At 39.9% G+C, this 15201-nt stretch overlaps 1 protein-coding gene across 1 annotated transcript in view; it reads left to right on the forward strand.

Annotated features, from left to right (window-relative positions):
- The first annotated feature begins 2813 nt into the window (after positions 1-2813).
- Positions 2814-15201, forward strand: part of LOC117881893 — a 190362-nt gene continuing 177974 nt past the window's right edge. The window contains exon 1 of the mRNA XM_034779691.1: positions 2814-3198. Within this exon, the coding sequence (XP_034635582.1) occupies positions 3138-3198 (61 nt within the window). The 5' untranslated portion in view covers positions 2814-3137. The remainder of the gene's footprint in view (positions 3199-15201) is intronic.

Genomic DNA, 15201 nt, shown 5'->3' on the forward strand with positions numbered 1-15201 from the left:
GTATTTCTTTACCACATTAATCTGGAGTCACATGTAGAATCAATGGGCTTGATTCTGATATCACTTATGCTGGTTTTATGCCACTGCAGCTAAGATGAGCCCTTAGCATCTAGAGGTGTAAAAGACTTATGAAATCCTTGTCAACTTGGGCATATTGTCCATCTGAGTTATTTGTCCAGTATTGCTTTGAATGTCCCAAACAATGAGGGGTGTGCCACTTCTCTTGAGATTCTGAGGGTCTCAGTGCTGTCCTTCTCCAAAATGAATTGATCATGATAAATGAAAAGGCAGGTATCTAAACCACAGCAGCATTTTTGCCTTTCATTCAGGCTTGTTCCAATATTTATTGACAAGCTAGAAGGCTTTGGGGTTTCTCTATTTTGGTTTTTGCTTATGAATGGTCATTTAAACTGTACAATGGAAACTTTGCATAAAAGCAGTACACAGAATTATTGCTCTGGAATGTACATGCCTTTGGTGTTACCTGCTTTCGCACAGCTTTTTTTTTAAAGCCGCAATTTTTTTTTTGATAAGAGGGTGACAAATAGTATTTCAGATCCTGAGTGCAGCTGTACAATATGTTATGTTTTAGAGTTTACAGATGAGCCCTTAAAAAGCTTATGGTGTGAGTATGGAAATTTGAAAATATTCCCTAGTCCGTGTCCATCAGAAAACTGCCAACCAACTTGTGCAATAATAATTGCTCCTCTTGAGCTTCTCTAAATTGGCCTGTCAGCTTTTCATCTGTTCTGGGGGAACAGGGCTTCTTCTTTCCCTGACCTTCATTGCTAGAAGGAAGGCACAGTATGCTGCAGATGCCCAATGTCCTGGAGTGCCAGGTGTGGCTCTTATTCTGCCTTGTCTCAGCATCTTTGCACATAGCCATGGCCTTGCCATTATAACAGGATCTGCTTTCCTGTGCACCTCTGGCCCTCACCCATGCTGCTAGAGAGCAGTTTGGGAAGAGCACGGGCACCAGATGACTTTTGAGAGACTGTGAAAGGGATGATGGGTGTTTGAAACCTGCTCCCACAATTCCCCAGAGTGGGAATATGTAATCCCACGATATGCCATGAAAATTGTCCAGAACGATGCAGTGAGCAAAGGACTCTGATATACCTACCCACACTGCACTGTGTGTAAATCAAAGAGAAGAGAAATTGAGATGAGAAATAAGGGGAGCCAGAAGACACTTGCGAAGAACAGTAGTGGATTTTTGCAAGATAAAGCCAGGCCCCCTAGCAGCAAAAGCTCAGGAACAAGGAGGCATGACTGTAGGGCTCTGCTCCATATACAGCCACGGCTCCTCATGGAAAGGAGACCTGCTCATTCTTGTGTGAAGAGAAAGAGGGAACAGCCCACCCCTACAGCCCTAAGTAGCTGATTGCTGAGAGCCTGAGTTCATGATTGAGATCAATGGACTTTGGTTTCAGCACTCACTGTTCAAATGCTTTGTCTCTCAGCCCAGTTTAGTAATCACCATTTTCTTGCCATTTTGCAATCTGGAAACAATCAAACCTGTTCTCTCTTTTAGTGCTATAAAAAGTTAGGAAGGGAAAGAGAATGACAGCACACTATGTATCAGTGCAGCTTCACTCAAAAGATCAGCAAACTTAGATTTGGGCCTGAACTATAATTCTGGATTCAAATACTCACAAATTTTTGGTGAATTTGGATCTAAGCTCAGATGAAAACTTTATGGCTGTTCCCTACCTCTCATGGGCAAAATCTTAAATACCCGAAGTTCAATGAGTTTTGTAAGTTCGCCATAGTATTTAAATGTCCACCTTTCCTTGGAGTGAACATAAGACCAGTTTAAAGTTTCCTATGATTTTTGGGTCTGGTTGTAAACATTTCCCACATGCACCACTTTATTTATTTTGAGCTTCGTAACATGTTGGCTTTCTTGAAACTGCGTTGGGACATTTGAGTGAAGTTTTTTTGTTCTTTTAAATCAATAAAATGTACTTTTTTAAAGACAATGGAGCACTCAAATTAAGAAGTTTAATAGAGAAGTGTGTCAAGCTGCTGGCTTTTTATTTTAGGGCTACATGTTAGGCTACATCCTCCTAAGGATATGAACTAAGAGGCAGAAGGACTGAATACCTAGCAGTGCTAAGTAACATTTTATTTTATCTAAAGTCACCGTAAAGAAACTTTCTCCCTGTTGCTGTCTCTTTCTGACTTGTAGCCTTTTATTTCTGTCTGGATTTTTGTAATTAGTTGTTCATTCCAGAAAGACATTTACCAGGAAACCAATTAATTTTGGAAAATAAATTATTTTAGAGGTTTCGCTCATGTGTAATGTCTAAAAACATTCTGCCTGAAGTAATTACAATATTTTTATGAAGTAATAGTTCTCCAATTTAGCATAATTCTGTACTTGTAGTTCACTCATTATTGCCTCTTCCTCCAGCCATTCCCCTTTAATCAATCAATCAATACAAAAAAACTTACTGTAAATTTTGGCACAGACTTATAGTTGCATCATTTTCTTAGAAGTCACGTGCTTTGGATTTCCTCTTGTTTGTGATATACTGAAATGTCTTTCAGGTGTTTGTTTTTAAAAAAAATTCAGGAAAGCATAATAAAACTTCCTTTACATTTTTTTTAAAATAGCCAATAAATTAGTCTACTGTATCTTATCAAACTGCCACATAAGTCTATGACTGAACCTTATACCACAAGGTCAGGCATTTACTTAGACAGCTAGATTGGTTAGAGGGAAAGCAGGCTTAACTAAACGTACTTTCAGTTCCTGTTTCCAATTGAGACTCTTCTCTGCCTGGGGCCACGCCCACAGTGAAAGCTCATTGGTCCAGATGCTTCAACTTCCTACACAAACAAACTTCTGCTGTATTGCTAAATTGAAAGAAGCAGCTTGTTGTCATGGTGTATTCTAAAGTCTGGATTCAGGACAGAGGGACAGTATTTTAGTTGCTGATATGTGATGCTGACGCTGTGCTGCATGAAGAAGTTTTCATTTATAAATGTTGGACTTGTGCCCAGACTGCTATGGTAGAATCTGGAAGAAAACACAATAAGGAGAAGAACGTCAGACCAATTTTGCAGGAACATATGTGGGGGGGAAAAGGCTTTAACAAAAGACATTTTTCGAACAGTGAAAGAACTAGACCATGGACAATAGTTATGAATCTTTAAAAATCTATCCTGCGTCAACCACTATTATCCATGCAGGTAACTATGTTCTTCATAATTAAGCTAAAGAATACCTGACTGTATCTACCATAGCCTGTATTTATATGGGGGAGGAGAAGAGGGGAGGGAAATAGGAAATAGAATGAAACTTTACAATTTCAGTGCCTGTTGCTTCAAGTTTATTGTTTTTCTCTTTTAATATTGTTACCAAAAACAGGATCTTGGAGAAAGGGATGGTTATGAAAATGTGTTTGTCTGAAGTGCTTATTCAGGATTGAATAGGAATTTATTATTAGTTCATAGCTTTAGCAAATGTAGGATGTTTTGGGTCTGTCCCACAAGAGACAGTGCTGTGTCTGGGTACAAGGTACTGTGAGCATGTCATAAGCCCATATTCTGCAAGATAAAAGATATAAGAAAGAAGGTGTGCATTTTTGGTACCAGGTGGATGTGTGTGTTTTTGGCCTCAAAGGAGAACTTTGGCTGTTATGGAAAATTACCCAAGGTTAGGATCCGTGAAAGCATGAGCGGTTATAGGTCCTTGACCTCTTAGATGTTGGTTGTTGGAAGCGGCATTGTCCAAAAAATGAAAGGAAGGGTGGGAGGGAATTGGGTGCGGGGAACATATAAATAAACAAACTGAGCTCCATTTTTTGATCTTCTAGAGTTCAAAAATACAGCAGAATTTGAAACTATGGTAGATTAGTGTTCTGAGATGTTGGGCCAGATTTTCAGCTGGTATAAATGGGTGTAACTGAGCTATGCTGATTTACCCCAGTTGAAAACCTGGCCCATATCTTTTAAAATTTGCCTTGACTACTATTTTGAAATTAAAAAAAAAAAAATCACACGACAGCGTCAACAAAGGCAAATTCAACGTGTACACTTAAAAAGAAGGGCAAAAACAAAGACATAGGACCAGATATTGCAGCTACCTACACCTCATGCAACCCCATTGACTCTAGTGAGGTTGCACAGCATGGAATTTGGCCCACATAATTATTAATATCTGTAACAGCTGTTTGAGGTCACTGGACATGAGTCAGCACTCCAGAGACAAGTTAGGCAGGTAATAGATACCAATCAACATTAATAAAACTTTTGCTTGGCTCTTAAGAATAACAGCTTTGAGGATCCTATTGCCATCAAAATAGGAAATACTAACCTGGTATATACACACAATTTAAAAAATGCAGATAAAATTGAGTAGGATTGTATTGCCATCCAAGAGCGATCTTGGCAGGGTGGTGATGGGATACGAGAGGAAAGAACAGAACAGTTGGCCGCACTTTTGTTTTAGATACCTCAGTTGTTAGCACTAAATTAAACATCATGGATGAAAGCTGCAAATCATGCTTTTATACAGAGGTGAAATGCTACAGGTGGGAGACAAATGGAGTAAAAAGTGAACCAGGTTTACAATGTGAATAAAAATCCACCTATCTTCCTTCAAGGATCAATTGGTCATTGTTCCAAGAGCACTTTTTCCCCTTCTTTTTTTAAATGCCATTTTACTTGTTGACTGATACTACATTTTTTGCAGATACTACTTACATGCTTAGGAAATTGTGTCAATTTTCTCCACAAAGAACTGATCCTACAGTCCTAACTCAGGCCAAACTGCCAGTGAAGCAAATGGAAGTTTAAATAGGAGTTAGGACTGTAGGATTGAACCTACAGGTGAACATTAACACACAACAACAGAGCAGCTAACAGTGCTGCATTGCGATTATATGGTGTTACTTTTGTCCTTAAATCAGGCAAACTTCAGGACTTCCTAACTGGGTAGGTTGGCTATTTCAGATGCTGTGATGGTGAGGACGACACAAGCAGCGAGACCGAGTAGCTAAATCAGATGAATAAACACCCAGAAGTACCCCTCTGGAAAGCAGTATATTATTATTTACCTTTTTGCCAAGCACTGGTGCTGTGTTTAGTGCTATACAGATAGAGGAGTATGCAGTGTGGACAGAATATAAGCTTGGCCTCGGCTCCCAGAATGTACAGTCTAAACAGCAAAGGGTTTGTAATGCCAACAGATCCAGAATTGGCCTGGCATACAGGAAATTCTGGATATGTAGAGCCAGTGTTCACTCCAGCAGAGTGGGCAAGTAGAAGGTTTGACTGAGAGAGACTGGAGTGCACAGGTGCTTTGGCTAGATCTAGTTTCTGGAAAATACCCTTAGGGTCAGCAGTGTACAAATTAAATCAACTTCAGGGTGCTCTGTAACCTGAGCCACCGGGCTGAAGTGGACATAGAATATGTGGTGCCATATTGCTGACCCCATGTGTCCAGAACTAAAAAAAAAAAAAAAAAATCGTGAAATTGGTTTAAAAATAGAGATTAGAAAAATAATATTTTTGTTTTTTGCCTAATTCTCTTCAATTTGTGTTCAATCATTTTGGACTCTAAGTTCAAACCTGATTATATGCTTAGAAAGGCTCTTCGCTACTTGGTGCGGACTGCTCATATCCTTTCCTACCTCATGAGTATGGGGACCTGCCAAACTATCCTTCTTGCTTTCTACATAAGATAGGCAGCTGCCCACTCACATACTCCCTCCACAGTTATCTGCCTACCTCTGGCCTGTATTCAGTGCTTCTCATTCACTTGCACTTCTCTTGCTCCCCATCACATTCTCCTTCTCTACCATGCCACTTTCCTCTCCATCTTCTCAACCTGCCTCCCTGAATCTGCTTCCTGCTCCCTACATTCCGGACTCCATTTTCTCTCCTCCTTCCTAAATATCCCCTTCCTTTCTGCTTCCATAGTCTCATTCCCATTACTTCCACATTCTCCTGTCCTCTACCTGGCCTCCTTATCTTGGTAATTAAGGGGCTACCATCTTCTCTGATGGCAATTTAGTTTCAGCCCCAGTGGAAGCAATGAGAGGGTCCAGATCTCAATGAAACAGAATGGGACAGGATCCTCACATATGGAGGAAGGGCAGAAAAGAACTCTGAGAAAAACTAATAGAAAGAGTTTGTAAAAGAACAGATGTTACTTTCCTAGAGTAGAGAGGCTGATATTGACGATATCTGCCTGAAATACTTTGTTGATGATAAATTGACATGGCTAAAATGGATAGGTTGTTTTGAGCAGTTTGTGTGGCATCTGGAATTGTCAATAAGAATAATGAGCACCAAGTAAACTGCCTTACGTACACCATGAGAAATGAGTTTGACAACATTCTGATAACTGCAGATTAGAAAAATGTGTATGGTACGCATTTCATTAGGAAACCTGAGGAACTCTGACAGAAGACTTTAGGAACAGGTATCAAAGAAGGGACAGCTACCTCTAGGAGATGTACCAAAACTCTACAGCATTCCTGGAAAATTAATTGTGCCCACCCGGAGCTTCTGAATGCTATAAATATTAGAAAAAGGGTCATTAGGAAATATTATGCAGATCATGAAAGCAGGTGGAGATGATATACAGTGAAAAAGAATCCTAGAAAGAGCAGATGTTTCTTAGTCAACTGACCACTGTGGACATTTTATATACACTTTGGGTGTAAATAGCTCCAGATCTGAAAAGTAACATTTTGTATACATATTACACTCGCTTTGCACAAGTGTCAATGGATACAGAAAGTGAAGAATGAGGCCCAAGGTCTTTTGGAAACTGTACTTGTGGGAGTAGTGTCAGATGGCAGCTGTGGAAATAAGGGTGGGGAAGAATGTGGGATATTTGCTAGCTGGCTCATCCAACACGGGATATTTATTTGTTCATTAATGTATTTTATGAATATTGTACAGGTTACACAGTAGACTACTTTGCTGATTATTCTTTGTTCAGGGTTTACAATCCATGACTTGATAGAAAGTGTGCTCTGGAATTGGCAGTGCTCTGCAACTTACTAGAAAGAGATTGGAAAAATAAGCCTTTGCTGAGACAATTATTCAAGTAATACATTATAACTTGTTTTTCCTTTTTTAAATTTATGTATATTTAAAAAATATATATTTTTCCAGAGCACACTTTCTGTGTGTGTGTGTGTGTGTGTGTGTGTGTGTGTGTGTATAAACAAGACTTCACGATCCCTTTTACATTGCAATGGAAAAACAAGCATATAAGGAAAATATAAACACAATTATAAAAAAATAGGAAGAATACTGATGTAACTTTCTGTTAAATTTCATAATTTGCAAATTAATCCAATGGTTCAGCTAAAATGATGGGCTAAATTCATCTTGTGTAAATCATAGAATCATAGAATATCAGGGTTGGAAGGGACCTCAGGAGATCATCTAGTCCAACCCCCTGCTCAAAGCAGGACCAATCCCAACTAAATCATCCCAGCCAGGACTTTGTCAAGCCGGGCCTTAAAAACCGCTAAGGAAGGAGATTCCACCACCTCCCTAGGTAACCCATTCCAGTGCTTCACCATCCTTCTAGTGAAATAGTGTTTCCTAATATCCAACCTAGACCTCCCCCACTGCAACTTGAGACCATTGCTCCTTGTTCTGTCAGCTGGTACCACTGAGAACAGTCTATATGTGCTAACCAGACACTGTCAACTTAAAATTTGACTTAAAATGTAAGTGTGCTATGAAAGCTTTTATAAACCTTAAGCAGATTGAAATGTTTGCAGATTTTAGTTCCACTGAAATGAGCTGCTTTTAAACAAAAAACAACAAACAGTGTCTTGCTAGAACTTCAAGCTCTGCAGCACTGAGTTTCTGAAAGTGAAACTGACTACAAATAAAAGTGAAACTGGTGTTGTTTTTCCTTGTCCAATCTCAGAGAAATGGCAAAAGTAAACAGAGAGCTTAAGTGGAAGTCCAATCCTAGTGAGGTAAATAGAAAGGAGCATAAACACTGCCAAATTAAGTGTAAAAATGTAATAAGAAAAGCCAAAAAGGAGTTTGAAGAACAGCTAGCCAAAAACTCAAAAGGTAATAAAATGTTTTTTAAGTAGATCAGAAGCAGGAAGCCTGCTAACCTACCACTGGGGCCCCTGGACAATTGAGATACAAAAGGAGCACTTAAAGACGATAAAGTCATTGCGGAGAAACTAAATGAATTCTTTGCTTCAGTCTTCACGACTGAGGATGTTAGGGAGATTCCCAAACCTGAGCTGGCTTTTGTTGGTGACAAATCTGAGGAATTGTCACAGATTGAGGTGTCAATAGAGGAGGTTTTGGAATTAATTGATAAACTTAACAGTAACAAGTCACCGGGACCAGATGGCATTCACCCAAGAGTTCTGAAAGACCTCAAATGTGAAATTGCGGAACTACTAATAATTATGGTTTGTAACCTGTTCTTTAAATCGGCTTCTGTACCCAATGTCTGGAAGATAGCTAAAGTAACGCCAATATTTAAAAAGGGCTCTAGAGGTGATCCCAGCAATTACAGACCGGTAAGTCTAACATCAGTACCGGGCAAATTAGTTGAAACAATTGTAAAGAATAAAATTGTCAGACACATAGAAGAACATAAATTGGTGGGCAAAAGTCAACATGGTTTCTGTAAAGGGAAATTGTGATTTACTAATCTATTAGAGTTCTTTGAAGGGGTCAACAAACATGTGGACAAGGGGGATCCGGTGGACATAGTGTACTTAGATTTCCAGAAAGGCTGACAAGGTCCCTCACCAAAGGCTCTTACATAAATAAAGTTGTCATGGGATAAGAGGGAAGATCTTTTCATGGATTGAGAACTGGTTAAAAGATAGGGAACAAAGGGTAGGAATAAATGATACATTTTCAGAATGGAGAGGGGTAACTAGTGGTGTTCCCCAAGGGTCAGTCCTAGGACCAATCCTATTCAACTTATTCATAAATGATCTGGAGAAAGGAATAAACAGAGAGGTGGCAAAGTTTGCAGATGATACTAAACTGCTCAAGATAGTTAAGACCAAAGCAGACTGTGAAGAACTGCAAAAAGATCTCACAAAACTAAGTGATTGGGCAACAAAATGGCAAATGAAATTTAATGTGGATAAATGTAAAGTAATGCACATTGGAAAAAATAACCCCAACTATACATAGAATATGATGGGGGTTAATTTAGCTACAACTAATCAGGAAAAAGACGTCCACGCAGTGTTCAGCTGCAGTCAAAAAAGCAAACAGGATGATAAGAATCATTAAAAAGGGGATAGAGAATAAGATGGAGAATATCTTATTGCCCTTATATAAATCCATGGTGCACCCACATCTTGAATACTGTGTACAGATGTTGTCTCCTCATCTCAAAAAAGATATACTGGCATTAGAAAAGGTTCAGAGAAGGTCAATTAAAATGATTAGGGGTTTGGAACGGGTCCCATATGAGGAGAGATTAAAGAGGTTAGGACTTTTCAGCTTGGAAAAGAGGAGACTAAGGGGGGATATGATAGAGGTATATAAAATCATGAGTGATCTGGAGAAAGTAAATAAGAAAAAGTTATTTATTTGTTCCCATAATACAAGACCTAGGGGCCACCAAATGAAATTAATGGGCAGCAGGTTTAAAACAAATAAAAGGAAGTTCTTCACACAGCTCACAGTCAACTTGTGGAACTCCTTGCCTGAGGAGAAGGCTAGGACTATAACAGTTTAAAAGAGAACTGGATATGTTCATGGAGGTTAAGTCTATTAATGGCTATTAGCCAGGATGGGTTACGAATGGTGTCCCTAGCCTCTGTTTATCAGAGGGTGGTGATGGACAGCAGGAGAGAGATCACTTGATCATTACCTGTTAGGTTTACTCCCTCTGGTACCTGGCATTGGCCACTGTCGGAGACAGGATACTGGGCTGAATGGACCTTTGGTCTGACTCAGTACAGCCATTCTTATGTAAGTAGCCATAAGTAAACTGGATTTAAAAAAAATCCATTCACTTACGATATTAAAAGAAGGTGACCTTGATAACATACAGTATGTAGAGAGTCTCCCTGAGTGCCTGCTCCACAATATCCCTCCCTCAACTCAATGGAAATGCTGATATTCAGCTGCAACAGGGACCTCTTTTGGACCCTACTATGATGAGTGAACTTCAGTCACTTGAACAAAGCCTTTTTGAACTGATTAATACACACAGCTTTATCTTATTTATTGTGTCTTCCCCCACTCCTTTTTCAAATGACTCACTGTTAAAGAAAGATTTATTTAAATTCTTCAGTGAAGTTATCTTCTAATGCAAACCGTGATTCTGCCTCTAGCAGTACGAGATGCAGTAACTCAATAGTCCTAAGATTTCTTTTCTTAATTCTTAAATGTTTCCCTTCCTCCTTCCCTTGTGGGATAGGTGAGAAAAGCGATTGCCTCCAGTGCTTAATGCATCACACAACTCAAAAACTCACTGCATCCTTGTAATTTTGAATCCCAGCCCAGCTGGTGGTTCCTGGATTTCAGACTCTGAATATGAGTTCAGCACTTTTAAATCAATCACTCTGAACAGTATTTCTGTCAAGGAGAAACCTTTTTTTGGTGAGGGGGGCGGAGGCAGGAAGGCTTTCTTTATTTTCAGAGGCAGGCCCTGAGAAGTGAACACACTCATAAATGTATCCAGCATGTAGAGAAATATTAAATCATATAAAATTCTTTCCATTTATTTAGAGTGATTGTTCTATTCCCCTTGTCTCTCAATCCAAGGAAGATTTCTGTACTTCACTGGATTTGCAAATAGCTCTGCTTTTTCCATTTATTTGTGTTTCCATATCGATGAAAACACTTCAGAATGTTTTAGTAATTAATAGACTGATTATATGGAGCATTGCCCTCTCTGCAGAATCAGTAGAGCTCAACTGTATACAGTCTATACAGATATTAGCTAAAGAAAATTCTCCCTTTGCTCACGTGGATGGGGTCTGCACTGTTTGGAGCAGAAGGCTTTGAGTTGTATTCTGGTTGTCACCATGATGTTCTGAGAGTGCAGCTCTGAAGTCCTAGGTGGACAATTACTCTTTAAAAAATGGAATCCTCCTAAGTTGGATCATGTTATCTTTTGGACTTAAAAAAAAATCCACCCATTTATGAAAATATGTTATGAAGTGATTCACTTTTGTTAATGGTCCTTAACAATCCTCCTTCTCCTTCCTCAGTATCATGTTGCACCAACCTTAGTTGGGCCCAAAAAACTGGTTGTGACTTGCTACACAGTTTTACCAACAGTTTCTAGTTTGTTCCACTGCGATCCTTGGACCACATGCTCCCTTCTCCCACAGCCTCAGCACATTTCCTATGGTGCCATCTTCCTCTGAGAAGTCAGATTAATCAGAGAATTAAGTTCAGGTTTCTTGCATTGTAGTGCAGACAGAATCATTGAGGGAGGTCTGCAGAAAAACTTGAATCAGGCATTTTTAAAGTTAATTATGTATGGACAGTTATTTTCTTTATAGTTTAATATTTAAATTTATAAATGTATCATGTCAAAGCAGATATTATAAATGTCATGAACATGGACTGGAGCTAACATTTTAAAGGTGTTTTATGCATGTTAACTTGGTTTATATTTGCAGAACCTTTTACAAAAGATACAAGAAATACGTGAAAGTGTGTTGTGGTATAAAGATATTATTGGAATGAGTTTGGGGTAGTTGCTTTACTCACAACGAGTAGAGCTGGTTGAAAAATAGACATTTTCATGAAAAACTTTGAAGTTTCAAATTTATTTTCATGCTGAAGTGTTCAAAATGGACCCAAGATTTTTGAAAACAAAAAGAAGATCTGAAATGGTCTCCGGGGAATTTTTTAATTAAAAATGTTACCGAGACGTTTATCAAAATGTTTCACTATGGAAAATCATAACCATTTTGATAACACTGACAATTTTTTATGAAAAATGTTTTTCATGTTTTTAAAATAAGGTACTTTTGAACAGCAACAAAAAATTATTCAGAAAATTTCAACCAGCTTTATTCACAAGTGGTGAATTCCTGAGTTAGAGCTATTGGGTACTGATCACATTTGAAAAAAATGGCAGCTTATTTTAGTTGCCTCTGTTTATTCACTTGGGTGAAACTCTGAGCTGCACCTTTAAGGTTGTCATGGGATCAGAGGGAAGGGGCCCCCGAAATTGCTTTGCCCCAGGCCCCCTGAATCCTCTGGGTGGCCCTGTTCCCTGAAGTGGGGAAGGGTTCCAGCAGCAGGAACCTGACAGCCTTTTCCTCACTGCTGGAGTCTTTCCCTGCAGTGGGGAAGGGCTCCAGAAATGGGGAGCTGCCAGACCCTTTTCCCACTGCTGGAGTGTTTTCCTGCAGTGTGGCAAGGCTCCAGCAGTGGGAGGCAGTGTGACCCTACACTGCTCAAAATAGCAGTGTAGAGGGGAGGCATGGGCTTGGTCCACTAGAGAACATGTAGGGTATGTATTCCACAGCTTTCAAGTGTATCTTCACTGGCTTAATCCATGCCTCCCTGTCTACACTGCTGTTTATACCTGTGCTAGGGGGGCTATGCATGTACGTACACTGCACGCTTCCAAAAGAATCCTATGGCGTAGACACACGCTAAGAGGCACAACACAAAACCGATTATCTAGGGGAGAAGGAGCTATGGTATCTTTAAACCACTTTTACGCCCTCCCACAGCTTCTGGCATAATTTAGACAGCCCAGAGTGCCTGATTATGGGATACAGCGCTGCCCAGAATCTCCACAGTGCTACGTGCTTCATCCCTGCCCTTGTCACACCCTTCCTGTCTCCAGCCCCGACATTGGTATGTTCCCTATGCATACCAGGTCTTGTGAGGGGTTCCTTGGAAGGCAGTCTCATCCCTTTAACTTCAGATTCCCATTTTTGAAAACGTTGGCCATATATTTTGTGTTGCAACAAATGAAATGTAGCCACATGGATTGTCTTCTGCATCACAACAGTTGGGTGTGTGGAGGGCAGTCCATCAAAAATAGAGGTGTTTTTATTCACCCTCTTCCTTCCACTCATTTACCTTGACTGTCTCCTACTTAGTTCTTGTCTTCTCTTCCTTTAGAATTCCCTGTAGCGGTAGAGTACAGACTAGCAGGGCCGGCTCCAGGGTTTTTGCCGCCCCAAGCGGCGAGGAAAAAAAAAAAAAAGCCGGGATCGGCGGCAGCTCCACCGCACCACTTTCTTCTTCGGCGGCAAGTCCTTCCCTCGGAGAGGACCGAGGGACCCGCTGCCGAAGAGCCCAACATGCCGCCCCTTCCCCTTGGCCGCCTCAAGCACCTGCTTGCTGGGCTGGTGCCTGGAGCCGGCCCTGCAGATTAGGCAGTCTCTAAGACTGTCTGCTCTGCTTTGAGGGTAACTATAAGGGATGCTCAGAGAATCACATTCAAGGACTTTCTCTGCCAGAGCATGAGGAGAATGCTATTCCCATAGCCAGGCTGTTGACTGCTGGAGGCTAGAAAAAGGAGCTGAATCTGCAAACTGACTTCTTGAGCCCCTCTAAAAGCAAACTTCCAAAAGCACCTGCTTTACCATGTTGACTCATGTTGAAAGCAGTATATTCCAGGCAGGAGGGGAGAAGGGGGCCAAAAAAAGAAATCCTTAGTCAGAGGCAGGTTTCTAAAGGTTGAAAGTTAGTACCCTTATGCATTATGCTGTTTTAATAACTGAAAGGAAAAGTATTTAAAACAGAGCTCTTAAATGTCTAAGCTGGGTGCGGAAGAATGTTTTCCCCCAGTTGGGCCCCTTACCATATGTACAGTATTATTACTGTAACTGTATTGTACTATGAATGATTTATGTAGTGATTTATCCACTCTACCATGACTGTCACCAATATCTATTATCAGCTCATATTCAACCCTTTTACAATGGAAATATATGTAACTTTGTATGCTGCTGCATTACTTGCTTTTTAAGCAATAAGATACTATAGGGTGTGCATTATTGGCCACTAGAGCATGCCTCCATGTGTTCATTAAGCACAAGTCTGGAGACAAAGCGCTCACCCACTGTAGGAGCATGATTTAAGGCCAGTCATGTGTACCCAAAATCATTTTATTGTGATTATAAAGTGAACATTGTCCATTTTAAAATGTTTTTAAATGAAAGTTTGGTCTGTATCAAACTAATCTTGTTATGAAAAGCAGGCAGGAAAAGGAAAATGGGGGAAGGGGAATGAAACTTATTTTGGTGCAATTTTGAAGCTGCTAAAAACCTGTAAGTGTCATTTCTTGCTTTCATAGCTGGTGCTGCTTTAAAGTCTAGTCCTGTTACTTGTGATCCAGTGGTTGCTCCTCTCAATACTGCTTCTCTAGCAAATGGGCCATTTTGAACTTTCATTTTCTGTTAAAATTAAATCAGGGGAACTCGACAACTCAAGACTGGTGGTTTTTTAAAAAAAAAGTCACTATACCAAATTCAGCCCATTTTTGTTAGTAACCAAAGTTTGTTATTTTCCCCCCATCTGATGGCTGTTTGGTTTGGTGGACTATATTAAATGAGTTGGTAGTGTCATTCCAATTCCTACTGTACTGAACTGACAGAAACCGAACTATCCTCTCTCCACAAGAAATTGTCACTCTTAGGATTTTAGGCACATTTCTGGGACAGTTTGGGGAAGCTTACCCAGAGGCAGCACATACTGTACCTGTTCCAGGGATAACAGAGGATTCATTCTGCAGGGTGGCCAATTCAACAGTAAATTCACTTAAAGAGAGGGAAGAGTGGTTCCAGAGTGTTTAATACTCTCAGTTTCTATTAAAAAAATACATTGGAAGATCAAAACAGCTCAGCTGCCAGTGAAATGAGATAAAAATGGCATTTGGGCAGATAGACTTCAAAATGTACTGCTCCTGCTTTTTTATTTCTTCAGTGGTTTAGACCTGACTGGCACTTCCAGTGCAGTTTTTCTGATGGTTGGGCTGTTTTTTCTTTTTCAGACTCTTTTTTTTTTTTTAATGTTTATTTATTTATTTTTAAGGAGAAAGGGAGAAGAGAGGACTAATAAGGGCATCTGATGTGTCCTTTGTAATAAGTTGGGAAAGATCCTAAAAACCCACCTTCCAAAAGAAGTCTGTTCAAAGTGGTAGAGGGAAGGCACTAAGGAATGATTCTATATAGAAAGTGATCCAAGTGGTGATCCAAGGCATTAGAAGATAATTGAATAACCTTAACATGAATAAAATAT

The sequence above is a fragment of the Trachemys scripta genome, chromosome 8 (assembly GCF_013100865.1).
Source record: "Trachemys scripta elegans isolate TJP31775 chromosome 8, CAS_Tse_1.0, whole genome shotgun sequence".
NCBI lineage: Eukaryota > Metazoa > Chordata > Testudines > Emydidae > Trachemys > Trachemys scripta.